Source organism: Notamacropus eugenii, chromosome 5 (assembly GCF_028372415.1).
Source record: "Notamacropus eugenii isolate mMacEug1 chromosome 5, mMacEug1.pri_v2, whole genome shotgun sequence".
In the NCBI taxonomy this organism is placed as follows: Eukaryota; Metazoa; Chordata; class Mammalia; order Diprotodontia; family Macropodidae; genus Notamacropus; species Notamacropus eugenii.
Genome location: NC_092876.1, coordinates 15,604,537 through 15,619,283, shown reverse-complemented (window position 1 = coordinate 15,619,283; position 14,747 = coordinate 15,604,537). Strand labels below are relative to the sequence as shown.

At 38.0% G+C, this 14,747-nt stretch overlaps 1 protein-coding gene across 1 annotated transcript; it reads left to right on the top strand.

Moving 5' to 3' along the window:
• The first annotated feature begins 662 nt into the window (after positions 1–662).
• LOC140508489 (olfactory receptor 14A16-like) lies at positions 663–7,158 on the top strand. Its single transcript, XM_072616447.1, has 2 exons — positions 663–962; positions 5,131–7,158. The coding sequence occupies exon 2, from the start codon at positions 5,138–5,140 to the stop codon at positions 6,059–6,061; it is 924 nt and encodes a 307-aa protein (XP_072472548.1). The 5' UTR covers positions 663–962; positions 5,131–5,137; the 3' UTR covers positions 6,062–7,158.
• The last annotated feature ends 7,589 nt before the right edge of the window (positions 7,159–14,747 follow it).

Sequence of the window (14,747 nt, the reverse complement as noted above, 5' to 3'; positions counted from 1 at the left end):
ATTAATATCAAATACTCAGTCTGGCAATACTCACACACGTGGCAGAACCAGATTAAAATATAAGTGGGAAATATTTAGCAAAATTAATAAAAGTACAAGCAAACACAAATAACATTAAATTGCACATTTCTAAGTCAATGTGCAGCCTGCAGATATCCCTAACTAAGTCACTAACCTTACTCTCCATTTCTATTTGAGTTTGATGCAGGTGGATTAGATGACCCTTTAAACCAATTACAGATCTAAACTCCTAACATCCTATCTTCTGAAATTAATTATTTCTCTAAGATCTCAGTTATGTCACCTCTAAAATTAGGGGCTTGGTCAGATCATCTCAAATATTCCTCCCAGTTTTGAACCAGTACTGGAGCAGACAAACTGTCCCATAGTGTAATAGCCAAAGTATAATGATGCTAAAAGGCAACAGCTTTTAGTCTCTTGTTTGCTAAATACAGAATGAGAACAAAGTATTATTGTCAATTCTCCCAGATCCATAGGGGCTCATTAATTAGCTCTTTTCTATCCTGTGTCCCACAGGGCTCCATTCCGGCTCTGAGTGACCTGTCTCTGAGTGCTACTACGTCATGAAATACTCAGACTGCCTCTTCAAATTCCCAGTCCTTTTCAATCACTGGAAGTTAGAAGGATGGGGTAATCAGCTAATTGATCAGACTGAGATGAGGACAATTGGGGTCAAATTGGAGACAGAAGGTTTGCAGACTCGACAGAAGCATTTCCAGATGCCCTCCACTGCCCTAAGCAAAGCCATCTGCTCTCAAAAACACACTATTCAGAAAACAGACACTTACAGGGTAGCAGGGATTTGCCTGTAATCACCCAATTTAAAAGGACAAGACCTAGGATGAAAACTGATTTGAGATCATGCATGAGTCATTTGGCTTGCAAGGTAGCTGAACTCAAAGACCAACAAGCCGAGAATCACAAATTGTGCCTCCAGAAAGGTGAGATTATCAAAACGTGATGTTTGTCCAGCTAATGGTGAGTGTCAGGTATCTCTCCTTGTCTGTCTCTCTGTCTCTATCTGTCTGTCTGTCTGTCTCTCTCTCACACACACCCTTCAGAATTCTCTTTCATCCTTAGATCTTTCTGTTTTTTTCACCAGTTTTTATTAGTTTTAATTTTTCTTTGCATCCCACAGGAACTAAATACTGAACAGATATGTACTATTTAACTCTCATAAAATCTATCTTCCTTATTACACTGTAGCTTGACAGTGTTATTGATGCAAATGCTATGAAAGAACTCCTGCTATATCATCACCATTATTTTAAAAGAAGATTTGAAGAGCTCTCATTCATTCAAAGTGTTGGAAAGCTTTCTCCATCTATATTGTGAGCTCCTCTGCTTTCTCCTGATCACCTAAGAAATGGATGAATTCTCCAAGACTCTGGCTCTCCCCTTCATTCCTATGTTGTCCTTTGTCCAGTTGAGCTACTCTGATTGTTTAACTATCACCTGTCAAAGAGTACACATATAGGTATGTGTGTATTCATATATTTTGGCAACACACACACTATATATAGATATACATATATATATATATATACACACATACACATACACATAATCACAAAATTAGAACTGAAAGGGACCTTAGAAGACATCTTGTCTAACCCCCCCATTATATATATATATTTGGAAACTGAGGCACAGGAAGGGAAAGTTATGATTAAGGTTATACAAATATTAAGTGGCAGAGCCAGGGCTTGGATATCGATCCTTTACCTCTAAATTTTCTCATTATAATCTGATTTTTCAATTATCTTAAGACCTTTCACGATATGACTCCAATCAAAACACTGGATAGATTACTTCCATTCACAAACTATGTGGTCCAGACAAAAAGACCTTCCTGCTGTTTCTCACATGTGGCACACTCTCTTTCATTTCTGTGCCTTTGCTTCAGTTAGAATGCCCTTCTGCTTTATAGTCATCTCTTAGAATTACTCCTTTTCTTCAACTCCATTTCAATCTCCTATTTTCCTGGCCTCCTTCAATAGTAGCCCACTAAATTATTTTATTGATCATATTTGTTGAATATACTGAGATGTGGCTATGCTATCTCTGTGTATAGGATGTAAGATCCTCAAGGACATGGGCTTGTACCCCAGTTCTTTTTGCAGTGCCTTGCACTTAGTAGGCATTTTGATAAACATTTGTTGGTTGATTGCTTGATGGAAGGATCTGTTTCCAAAGCTTAATAATAGCTTTAAGAGTTGCCTCCTGGGAATCCCCTCAAACTAAAGTCATCATTATATTGCCAAAGTTATCACTTCTCAGTTTCTATCGTTATTGTTATATTTATCATTATTAATATTATATGTGTATAATTGATATTGACACCATCATTCTCCTAACCACTTTGGGTCAAAATCATTGTTAACTTTGATTTCTTCCTCTACTCATCTACTCGTCTAAATGATTGCCAAGTTGTATTGACAGCAACTCTCCAATATCTCTCCTATCTATTCCTTTGTAAAGGTTTTATTAATTTTGTGTTCATTTGAGAGTCAGCTAACAGTCTTCCAAGTTAGCACAACACACTTTTCTTTGTAACAAAGGAAAACAATTCATCAAACCAAATGTGTACTTTCTGCACTGATAGCCCCCTACTACTCCAAGAAAAGGAGGTAGATTTATCTCGACTGTTCTGTAGATCCCCTCTATTCTTCTCACTTTTAACTGTCAATATCCTATTCTTTTCATTACTTCTAGGCTTTAATATTACAAAAATCAAATTCTCTCTTTCTGTCTATCCCCTCTTCAATTGGAAGCATAAATAATTATGAGATTGATTTCTCTTATAAAGAGACCTGATCCTGTCTAATTCCATTGCTAAAGCAAAATAAAACCAAAACAAACAAGAAAAAAAAGCTTTTAATTCCCTCTATATAGCAGAATCAAATCTAAACTCCTCACTTTGGCTTCAAAGCCTTCCACATTATGACCCAGTTTATTTTAGGATTATCTCCCACTTTCACCTTATAATATGATGGAGTATAATGTAATTCACCAAAATTACAAAACTCATCATGTCTCAACTTCACTTTGTGGTTCCTTGTCTGTGGACCTTTGCTCATATTTGCTCCTTTGTTTTAAAATAACAATCGCATAAAAAATCCACCTATCACAATCCTGCCCATCCATTGAAATCTCTTTCTTGTCCAGAAGAAGTTGATGCAGACTTCCCCAGAATCAGACATCTGCAATGTAGTATCACAGCTGGGTCTTCCCAGATCTTTAGAAATCTCTGCTTGGCATCCAAAGCCTTCTGTAATCGGGCACAACCCTGCCTTCTCCAGCCTATTCCCCTCCATGTACTTTGTGTAATTTTACTTGAGCCCACTCCTTACATTTTCCAATCACTTTCCCAACTCAGCTGCTTTTTTCTTAAACCAGCACAGTCCTGCCACATTCTCCATTAACTATTGAGCAAACTCTTACCAATCCCTTAAAAACCAAATCAAGTGCCATCTCCTCCAGGATATCTTGTTTGGTTCCACTAGTTAGGAATTACCCAATCTTTTTGTAGTTCATCACACACTGCCTTACCTTTCTATTCATTTCTCATATATTATTTCATATTAAGCTGTAACAGTAAGCACCCCAACATACACAGAGGGACCTGCTACTACAGGGTCTTAGATGTGCAATCATAAAAGGAAAGCAACTTTCAAAGAGTTAACAATCACTTTAATCAAGCACAGGTATCAGAGAAAAGCAAAATCCAAATTTCAGAAAACTCAAAAATAAATCAACAGACAGTACTTCCAAACTGCCTGACCATTACATCCATACATGTCTGACCATTACATGCATACACAGTTACCAGAGAGGGAAGCATCAACTTCTCGGTTTTTCAAGGGTGGGGTGGTCCTTAACCACTTCCCAGAGTCTCTCTGGCCAAAGAAACGCTTCCAATAAGTAAGCCCCAAAGTAAAACCTCACCTTCAGAGCATTTATACATTTTTTGAGCCAGAGGGCAAAACCCTGTGAACCAGGACATAAATAGAAATAAAAAGGGTACTTGGGACCCTCCTACAGAACAACTCCCCTAATCAAGCTTCTCATCAATGTGTGGGAGAGATCCTTCCCAATCACATTATTCAGTAAGAAACGTTTTTACTAAAACAAAAACAGCAAAAGATCCTCCTAATTTGATTGCCCTTACATAAGTGAGTAAAGTGAAATGGATAGAATAACAGTTTCGAGCAAGGAAGACTTGAGTTCCAATCCAGCTTTTAATGAGTTCTGGGGATGTGATCCCTGGGGAAGTCACTTTTCCTATCAATGTTATGGGAAACTCTCCAACAGTGAAGATGGCAGATTGCATTGGTAGAGGACATTTCTTCATCTAGGAGTTCCCTTTTCTAATATAATCATAGTTACATTTTGTATTTTTACTTCATACCATAGACATTGTGTGTGTGTCACGTACAAATGACACAAAAAGATTGAATTTTATAGCCCTTTGTGCTCTGATGCTCTCCACTACAGGTCCAGTATTCCCTCCTAGATATCACACCCATGATTCTGGCTGTGTCATTTGCTAGTACTTGCCTAAGCTTGATTAAATCCCTCCATGCCAGTGGGCTAACATTTTCTGTATTCTATAAAATTCAGGATTTGTACTCAATAATGTGGAGAGATCTTTTCTAGCTTGACTTTTCTCTGATATGAATGAATGAAACAGCAATTAGTAGAGATTAGTATATATTAAACTCTGGAGAAGGAAAAGAAAAGTCAGACAGTCCCTGTTCTCCAGGAGCTCATGTTCTAATGGGGGAAGGTTACAGCTACAAGTCCGATGGAATGGATCCAAGGTTCTTGGGAAGAAGCAGCAAAGCAGACAATAATGCCTGTTATTCAGTGTCAATTTATGATGTTGAATCACTGGTGGCACTCATGACCTTGGTGGCAAGAATTTTCTTAGCTGTGACTATGGATATGGCAGAGAAAATTTCTGGGTCAAAGTTCCACGAAGGTTGCTCCTTGGGATGATGGCTTCTGTAGTCCAGTTTGACATAGGGCCAGTAACATATGAGACTATTGAACTTATCTACCCATAAGGGGGCTTAATATCTCATTTCTCCCTTTTTTTCCTCCTAGGAAAAGAATGACCAATGCCACTTTGGTGACTGAATTCATCCTCATGGGGTTCTCTGAGGTCCGTGAGCTACAGATATTACATGCTGTGCTATTCCTGTTGATGTATTTGGGACCCCTGCTGGGAAATCTACTCATCATTGCCCTTACCATCTTTGATAAACAGCTCCACACCCCCATGTATTTCTTTCTGAAGCATTTGTCCTTTTTAGATCTCTGCTACATCTCTGTCACTGTCCCCAAATTCATCAGCAATACCCTGACCAACAGAAACTCCATCTCTTTCCTAAGATGCATCATCCAAGTTTTTTTGGTCATTTTTTTGGCCTGTACAGAATTAACCTTGCTCACAGCTATGTCCTATGATCGTTATGTGGCCATATGCCATCCCCTGCACTATGCTGCCATCATGAAGAGAAGGACCTGTGTGAAGCTGGCAGCTTCTTCATGGCTCAGTGGGAGCCTTTCAGGCCTCCTACACACAGCCACCAGCTTTTCCCTGCCTTTCTGTGAGTCTACCAGGATTCATCAATTCTTTTGTGAGATCCCCCAAATCCTCAGACTTTCCTGCTCAGACAATTACTCAGCTGAAGTTGGAGCCCTTGTTGTCACTTCCTCTTTGAGTTTTGGCTGTTTCCTCTCCATTGCCTTCTCATATATCCACATATTCTCAACTGTTCTGAAGATCCCCTCTGTGGTGGGTCAGTCCAAAGCTTTCTCCACTTGCATACCACATCTTATTGTTGTCACTATGTTTCTTCATAGTGCAGCAGTTGCCTACGTAAAGCCAGCCTCAGTCTGTCCCTCTTTTGGGGACTTATTGGTGTCTGTCTTCTATACTGTTCTGCCCCCTACTCTGAACCCCATCATCTATAGCCTAAGGAACAAGGACATGAAAGTTGCCCTCAGGAAGCTGGTGAGGCGATCACATTAATGCCCCCTTCAAATTGGGAGTCAGTTGATTGTGCATTGAATTATTCAAAATGATGGAGGATTTCTTATTGAATAGGGACAACCCATGCAACTGTTTAGGGCAGGGGATGAATCCATCAAATTCCAGAGTCTTCTATATGTGGGCACATTCACAGTAATGACAATGATATCTGCATGAACTCATCTATGATGTCAGCAAGGAAACCTGTCAAACAAATGTCTGAGTCATTCTGCTTTGTTTACAGAAACACATTTATAAGAGCATTTCTGGGCTGGGTCAGAACCACAGGAACAGCAGAAAAGCTTCCGTGGTCTTGCCTTTCCAAGCCCTTTATTTTTTTCATCTTCTCCTCTCATCATTCCTTGTGTTTCTCTTTCAGTTGCTCCTATCCTCTCTAATACTTATACTTCACAGGTGGTTGGGTTGTTAAGTCATTTCCATAACGTGTGACTCTCCATGATCCTATTTGGGGTTTTCTTGGCAAAGATAATGGAGTGGTTTACCATTTCCTTCTCAAACTCATTTTACAGATGAGGGTTACATGACTTGCCTAAGGTGACATAGCTAGTAAGTGTCAGACTGGATTTGAATTCAGGTTCTCTTGACTTCAGGCCCAGCACTCTAACCACTGAACTACCCAGATGCTCTCTTGGAAAAATCACACAAATATAAGTCAAAAAACCTGTGTTTGAGTACTGATTCCCTCACTTCCTTGTGTGTAGGTAGATGTAGTCAATCACTTAGCTTCTCTGAACCTCAGTTTTGTCATCTGTAAAATAAAGAGAATACTACTTCCTAACTCAGATGTTTGTTGTGAGTGTAAGGCATAAGGTACAACCGCCATATGTACAAACTAAATTGTTAAAATAAAGTCATGATCACGTTTTCAACAGGTGAATACCTTATTATACCTTACTACCCTTTATGAAGTATGACTTTATTTGATTGAGTCAAGAAGGAGCAAGTGTAATTATTTGGTTAACCAACGAACATAACTATATTTCTAGGGTTTCACATAGTAGAGGAATTTCAGTAATAATTCAGTTAAGCAGCAAAACTCTCAATCTTCAGTATCTTCTATGCTCAGTAGAACCTTGAACAGGAAGTTCCTTTTGCATATGCCAGAAGACAGGAAGAGGGTGATGGGGACCAATCCCATAAAAAAAAAAAAGAAAAAAGAAAAGCTACATTCTCTATCCTTGCATTGAGCATGTCTTCAGAGAGACTGGAGAACTAAAAGAATGTATCCACCTGAGAACAGAGACAGATAGATTATATTGGATAGATAATAAATGATAGATGACACCAATTTATTAAGTTTTTACTGTGTACAAACCACTGTGCCATATTCTTTGGACACAATCAAATAATCAAGAAAATATTTGCCTTCAAAGAAATCACATTCTAATTGGAGACAGAAAACACAAATGGAAGCTGCAAGTAGAGATGGGGTGTGAATTGTGTGGAGATAACAAAATGGCATAGAGGCCTGGTTCCAGGCAAAATACAGTGATCCCCATTCCTATCAGAGATGGGATACCATGAAATGAAATACTAGGTTGTGGATGTGGGGTAAAGGAGGAGAATAGTGCCTGGATTTAAGATATAGAAGTAGCTGATAAGGTGCAAAGAGACTTGGATTGGAGCAAGATAAGGTAAAAGTGCAGCTACCAGAGTTGGGATACTCAAAATAAAAATTCAAACTTATGGTGGGAGATGAAGATGATGACTAGAGTTTAGTTAGAGTAATGAGTTAGCTGGGAAGAGAGAATAACTGAGGATAAATGTGGACAAACATGAACCTAGATGGAGGATGAAAGGTAGTCATTTGATGGATGAAGTACCTGAATGGGTAGAACTCATTGAAACAAACAAATGCCAACTATGAATTCAAGAAAGGACTTATAGTTACCAGGAATTCTGAGTTTCCACTTTGGCCCTAAATGTTCCTTATATTTATTGTCACTACTACTATACTCTAAGTTTAAGCTGCATCCCCCAGAGTATATGTGTGCACATGCACACACACACTCACAAGTGTGTATTTCTATATCTGTATCTACTATCTATCTATCTATCTATCTATCTATCTATCTATCTATCTATCTATCTATCTATCATCTATCTATCTATCTATCTATCTATCTATCTATCTATCTATCTATCTATCTATCTATCTATCTATCTGTCTATCTGTCTATCTGTCTATCTGTCTATCTGTCTGTCTGTCTGTCTGTCTGTCTACCAGTCTACCTGTCTGTCTGTCTGTCTGTCTGTCTATCTGTCTATCTGTCTGTCTGTCTGTCTGTCTGTCTACCAGTCTACCTGTCTGTCTGTCTGTCTGTCTGTCTGTCTATCTGTCTATCTATCTATCTATCTATCTATCTATCTATCTATCTATCTATCTATCTATCTATCTATCTATCTATCTGTCTATCGTCTATCTATCTGTCTGTCTATCTAATCTATCTATCTATCTATCTATCTATCTATCTATCTATCTATCTATCTATCTATCTATCTATCTATCTATCTATATCTATCCATTTGGCTATCTATCTGTGATTGTGTCTAGACTTTGAAAGGAGGAATACTTCATGACAGCTGTTTTTACTATACCACCTTTACAAAAAGTTAATTGATGTGGCTGGCTGATAAATTAGACGCACAATGATGGGAGCTCACCAGTGACCACATTGAAAACAGCACTGACTCTCAGAAGTAACCCTGGAACCCTGATGAAGTAGTAATAATTATTCCAAATAATAATGAGAATGAAAGTTGAGGAAGTAGTCCCAGAGGAAGTGTTAACCGAGGATAAAAGGAAATAACATAAATCAATACACATTGAAGCTAAGAAGACTTATTTTAATATAGTCTACTCTTCTTCCCCTATAAATATAGAATCTTCAGGGAATCCTTGCTCAGTCATTTCTTCATTACTGCCTTCCAACATGCTTAACCATCATGTCCTCTAAAAAGTTTTACTTGGTATTGGTAATACTATTCTTTTACTACCTTTCATTGTGAGACTTCTCAGATCTACACTTTCTCATCGCTTACTACATTTTAAACTTGATATCCATTCCCACCTCTCCTTATCGAAGCGAATGAAACATAGCCCACCTATTAAGGAATTTATACTGTACTGGGGAATATAACATGTACACAGATAGATAAATACAAGAAAATTTGAAATAATAAATATAAACAGTATTTATTTAGTACTTAAAGGTTTACAAAGGGCTTAACAAATGTTTTCTCATTTCATCCTCATAACAGCCCTCAAGGTTATTATTATCACCATTTACAATTAGAGTTACAGCTGAGGAAACTGAGACAGATAGGGGGTTAGTGACTTGCGCAGGGTCACAGTCAAATAAGAATATGAAGCAAGCTTTGAATACAGGTCTTTCATACTCGAGGCTCATCACTCTATCCATTGCATCACCTACAAAGTGATATATATTCAGTGAAACCTGCTTTAGATATGCTTAGTTTCAGGGCCATTATCTTTGTGTACTTTACAACGAATTGTCCTTGTTTAGTTCATTGTGACTGACCACTCACATTTACCTTTTCCTGTTTCTTTTGGCTCCCAGCTTTATATTTCAACACTAATACTCAGCTTGATCTTTTCCTCGGGAATGATTAGAAAATCTTTCTTTCATTAATGGCCCATTTCTCTCCTGTAGAATTATATGAAGTCTTGCTAAATGCATTATACTTGTTTTCTGCAATATATTCTCTCAATAGCTTTGGTTTTGGTGTTGTCTAAATTTATCCCTATGACATATTTCTCCCTCCCTCCCTGGATGTCATCCTATATATCAAAAATGTTTTGTTTTTAATAAAAAGAGGAAGAGAAAAGTAAAAAAAAACAAAACAACCAATACTTTGGGAAAAGTTTAATAATACATGCAAAGATCCACCCCCACAGACTACCTGCCTTTGAGTAGAAGTGGGAGTTGGCATATTCGCATATCTCTTCTTTGGGACCACTGTACTTCTTTTTAGTTCTTCGACATTCACTTTCCATTAGTACATCTTTGTTTCTCTTTCCACTCAAATTGATTTTTCTTTTTTTCAGGTATGGGAGAGGGATTTATTTCCTCTACATGAAAGAAATGCTCAAACCATAAGACTCACAAGCCAACATTGACAAACAGTAACTCAACTCTTCATGCACTCCCAGGAGTTTTATGCTTGAAATATTATAACATGAAGCATTTTGTAAGACTGCTGAATGGCCATTTCACTCTCACTTGGGCGATGCATTGTACATATCTTTTGTCAAGTTACTTCATATGTTGGGCTCATTCTCCTGGGAGTAGTCTTATCCTCTGAGAAGGATGTAGTTGCAGAAGACATCTGCTGCCTAGAAGCCCTTACTGAGAAATGTACAATTGCCCAATATAACTGCTTCAGAAAAGCCTCTCTCTCTGTCTCTCTCTCTGTCTCTGTCTCTGTCTCTGTCTCTCTCTCTGTCTCTCTCTCTGTGTTTGTGTGTGTCTCTCTCTCTCTCTCTTTCTCTCTTTTTGAAGATTTATTTATTTTTAGTTTTCAAGAGACACTTTCACAAGATTTTGAGTTACCAATTTTCTCCCTCATCTCTCCCTTTCACCTACCCCAAGATAGCATGCATTTTGATTACCATTTTCCTCAATCTGACCTCCCTTCTATCAAACCTTCCCTTCTCTAATCTCCATCCCCTGTATTTTCTTGTAGGGCAAGATAGATTTCTATATCTCATTGCCTGCATATCTTATTTCCCACTTGCATGTAAAAGCAATTTTTAACATTCATTTCTAAAATTTTGACTTCCAACTTCTTTCCCTTCCTCTCTCCTCACCCATCCCCACTGCCATGGCAAGCAATTCAACATGGATTATACAGGTACAGTTATGGAAAATACTTCATAACAGTCATGTGGTGAAATACTAATTGTATTTCCTTCCATCTTATCCTGCCTACCTCATTTATTCTATTCTCTCTTTTGACCCTATTCCCTCCTCAAAAGTGTTTATTCTGATTACCTCCTCCTCCCATTTGACCTCCCTTCTATCATTCCCCACACACCCCACTTATCTCCTTCCCCCTTACTTTCCTGTAGTGTAAGATAGATTTTCATACCAAATTGAGTGTTCATGTTATTACTCTGTTAAGAAAAATATGATGAGAGTAAGGTTTATTTTTCCCTCTCACCTACTCCCTCTTCCCCTCCATTGAAAAAGCTTTTCCTTGCCCCTTTTATATGATATATTTTGCCCCATTCTATTTCTGCCTTTCTTCTCCCAATATATTCCTCTTTCGTCCCTTAATTTTATTTTTTAAGGTATCATCCCTACCTATTCAATTCACCCTGTGCCCTCCAACTAGCCTAATATTAAGAAATGTCTCAAGAATTACATATAAAATCTTTCCACGTAGGAATGTAAACAGTACAACTTTAGTAAGTCCCTTATAAGTTCTCTTTCCAGTTTACCTTTTCATACTTCTTTTTATGCTTGTGTTTGAAAGTCAAATTTTGTATTCAGCTCTGGTCATTTCAGCAAGAATACTTGAAAGTCCTCTATTTCATCAAATGATCATTTTTTCCCCTTGAAGTACTATCTTCAGTTTTTCTAGGTAGGTGATTCTTCATTTTAAACCTAGCTCCTTTGACCTCTAGAGTATCATATTACAAGTCCTGTGAAACCTTAATGTAGAAGCTGCTAGATCTTGTGCTATCTGGATTGTATCTCCATAATACTCAAAATGTTTATTTCTGGTTGCTTGCAATATTTTCTCCTTGAGTTGAGAGCTCTGGAATTTAGCTACAATATTCTCAGAAGTTTTTCCTTTGGGATTTCTTTCAGAAAGTGATCTGTGAATTCTTTCAATATTTATTTTACCCTCTGGTTCTAGAATATCAGGACAGTTTTCCTTGATAATTTCTTGAAAAATGATGTCTAGGCTCTTTTTTTTTTAAATCATAACTTTCAGGTAGTCCAATAATTTTTAAATTCTCTCTCCTGGATCTGTTTTATAGGTCAGTTGTTTTCCCAATGAGATATTTCACGTGATCTGCTATTTTTTCATTCCCTTATTTTTGTTTTGTAATTTCTTGATTTTTCATAATGTCATTAGATTCCATCTGCTGCATTCTAATCTTTAAGGAAATATATTTTTCAGTGAGCTTTTGGACTTCCTTTTCATGTGGCCAGTTCTGCTTTTTAGGGCATTCTTCTTCTCATTGACTTTTTGGATTTCTTTTGCCATTTGGGTTAGTCTATTTTTTAAAAAAAGTTATTTTCTTCAACATTTTTGGTTTCCTTTAGCAAGCAATTGACTCATTTTTCATGATTTTCTTGTATCACTCTCATTTCTCTTCCCAATTTTTGCTCTACTTCTCTTAGTTGATCTTCAAAATCCTTTTTGAGCTGTTCTGTGGTCTGAGACTAATTCATACTTTCCTTGGCGGCTTTGGATGGAGGAGCTTTGATTTTGTTGTCTTCTGTTTGTATGCTTTGGTCTTCCTTGTCACCATCATAAGATTCTGTAGTCTGATTCTTTTCCGCATTTTTGCTCATTTTCTTAGCTATTCACTTGACTTTTGAGCTCTCTGTAAAGATAGTTCTCTGCTTACAGTGGGGTTGGGAGGTGTACTGTCAGCCACAATCTGTGGGCCTAGTACTCCAGAAACAGTCCCTGTTGCTGCCACAGGTTCTTCCTCCACAGGCTTCTCCCCTCCCTCTGTCACTCTGGGCCTTGAACCCAACCACTGTACTCTCTCACACAATTCCTGCAGGTTTTTTCCACTGACCTTTCAATTTGTCCTCAGTGCTTTGGGGTCATGAAGTCTGGAAACCTACACAGGTGCCAGAGATTCAGTCCCCCTAAGGAATAAGGTCCTGTCTGTGCTGGTGCTGCCCATACTGGACTGCACTGTACTCCTAGCCCAGTGAGGTAGACACTTCCTGGCCACCTTCCAGGCTTTCTTAGGCTGGATATTTGCTTTACTCCATCATTCTCTCGGTTCTACAGCTCCAGAATTTTTTTAGAGCCATTTTTACAGGTATTTGGTTGGGTTTGGGGGGACAGTTAGGTGCTGTTACTCTTCCTTCTTGGCTCCACCCCTTCCACTTAAATTGTTGAAGTTATAGCTTATGAAATTGTTTTCTTGTTTTAGTTTGCTTCATTTTGTATGAGTTAAGTCTTTCATTTATCATCAGTATTTTTACAGCACAATAATATTCTATTATATTCCTCTATCAAAACTTTTTAAATCATTCTCCAGTTGATGAGCGTCTTTGTTTCCAATACTTTCCTACCACAGAAAGGCTGGGGAGGGGGGGCACTATATACAGCTTGTTGTGTCTGTGAAATGTCTTCATATTTATAACCTCACTAGGTAATAGTACCAGTAGTGAAATCTCTAGGACAGAGGATATGATCATCTGAATCACTTTATCTGCATAATTTAAAATTGCTTTCCAAAATGCTTATGCTAATTTACAGCTTCACCAATGGTACACCGGTGTTTATATGTTCCCAAAGTCATCCTCCCCCATCATTGATTGTTCCCACATTTTGTCATCTTTTAAATTAGCTGGCTGTTTGGTAAAAGCTCAGAGTCCGATTTATATTTACTTAATTATTGGTGATTTAGAACCTGCTTATATATGATTCTTAAAAGTTTGCAAATCTTCCTTTGAAAAGGTTGCTCATTACTCCTGAAGACTATTTAGAAATGGATTTTGGTTATATATATATGCATATGTATAAATACACATACGTATTTATCCGTATATTGTTTAAGCATATGCACATTTTGTATATATCTTCCTACATATACACACATATACGTAGGTAAGCTTTGGCTCAGAGGGCCAATTGCATGGGACTTTTCTCTCCCTGTAGTTGTTCAGTCAGTCATTCATTCATGTACAACTTTGTATGATCCCATGAATGAGGTTTCTTGGCAAAGATTGGAGTGGTTTGCCCTTTCTTTCTCCAGTGTGTCCCCATTTTACAGGTGAGGAATGCAAGGGAATAAAAGTCAAATGACTTGTATAGGTCACACAGCTAGTCAATCTAAGGACCAGATTTGAATTTAGATTATCCTGAATTCAAGCCAGTGCTCCACCTACTATATCACCTAACTGTTTCAGCTTTTCCTCACTGGTAGAGATCAATGCCCTGTGCTTATATGAGGGGCTAGTAGAATTCATAAGAACAAGAGAGAAAGGAGAAATTGGGTATTCTGGCTTTCAGAATCAAGAAAAAAATACATTTCTAATCTCTCTTCTGTTCCACAAAAGGAAATTCTGGGAGGAAGTCAATTTGTCAAACTTCAATTATGTCTCTTTTCACAGTTTGCTATACCAGAGATTTAAAAAAAAAATTCCCTTTGAGTGAGAACTGGTTGAAATAGCAATTTAAATGGAAAGTTCTTTCTCATTCATTAATGAGATGATTGCTTAAATCACCTGGAAGCCTAAGACACAGTGGTGAGAGGGGCTTGCTGAACAGGTGGAACAGGAAGGATGGAGTAGAACCAGGAGGAAGTGAGTGTGGTTGGGGAAGAGGAGAGAGGACACAGGCAGGCATGGCAAGGCTCAGACTCATGAGTGTTTCTTGTGAGAAGGCCTGTGTTGGGGGAAACCTTGGGAATGGTTTTACCCCTTACAATGATCATGTTTAT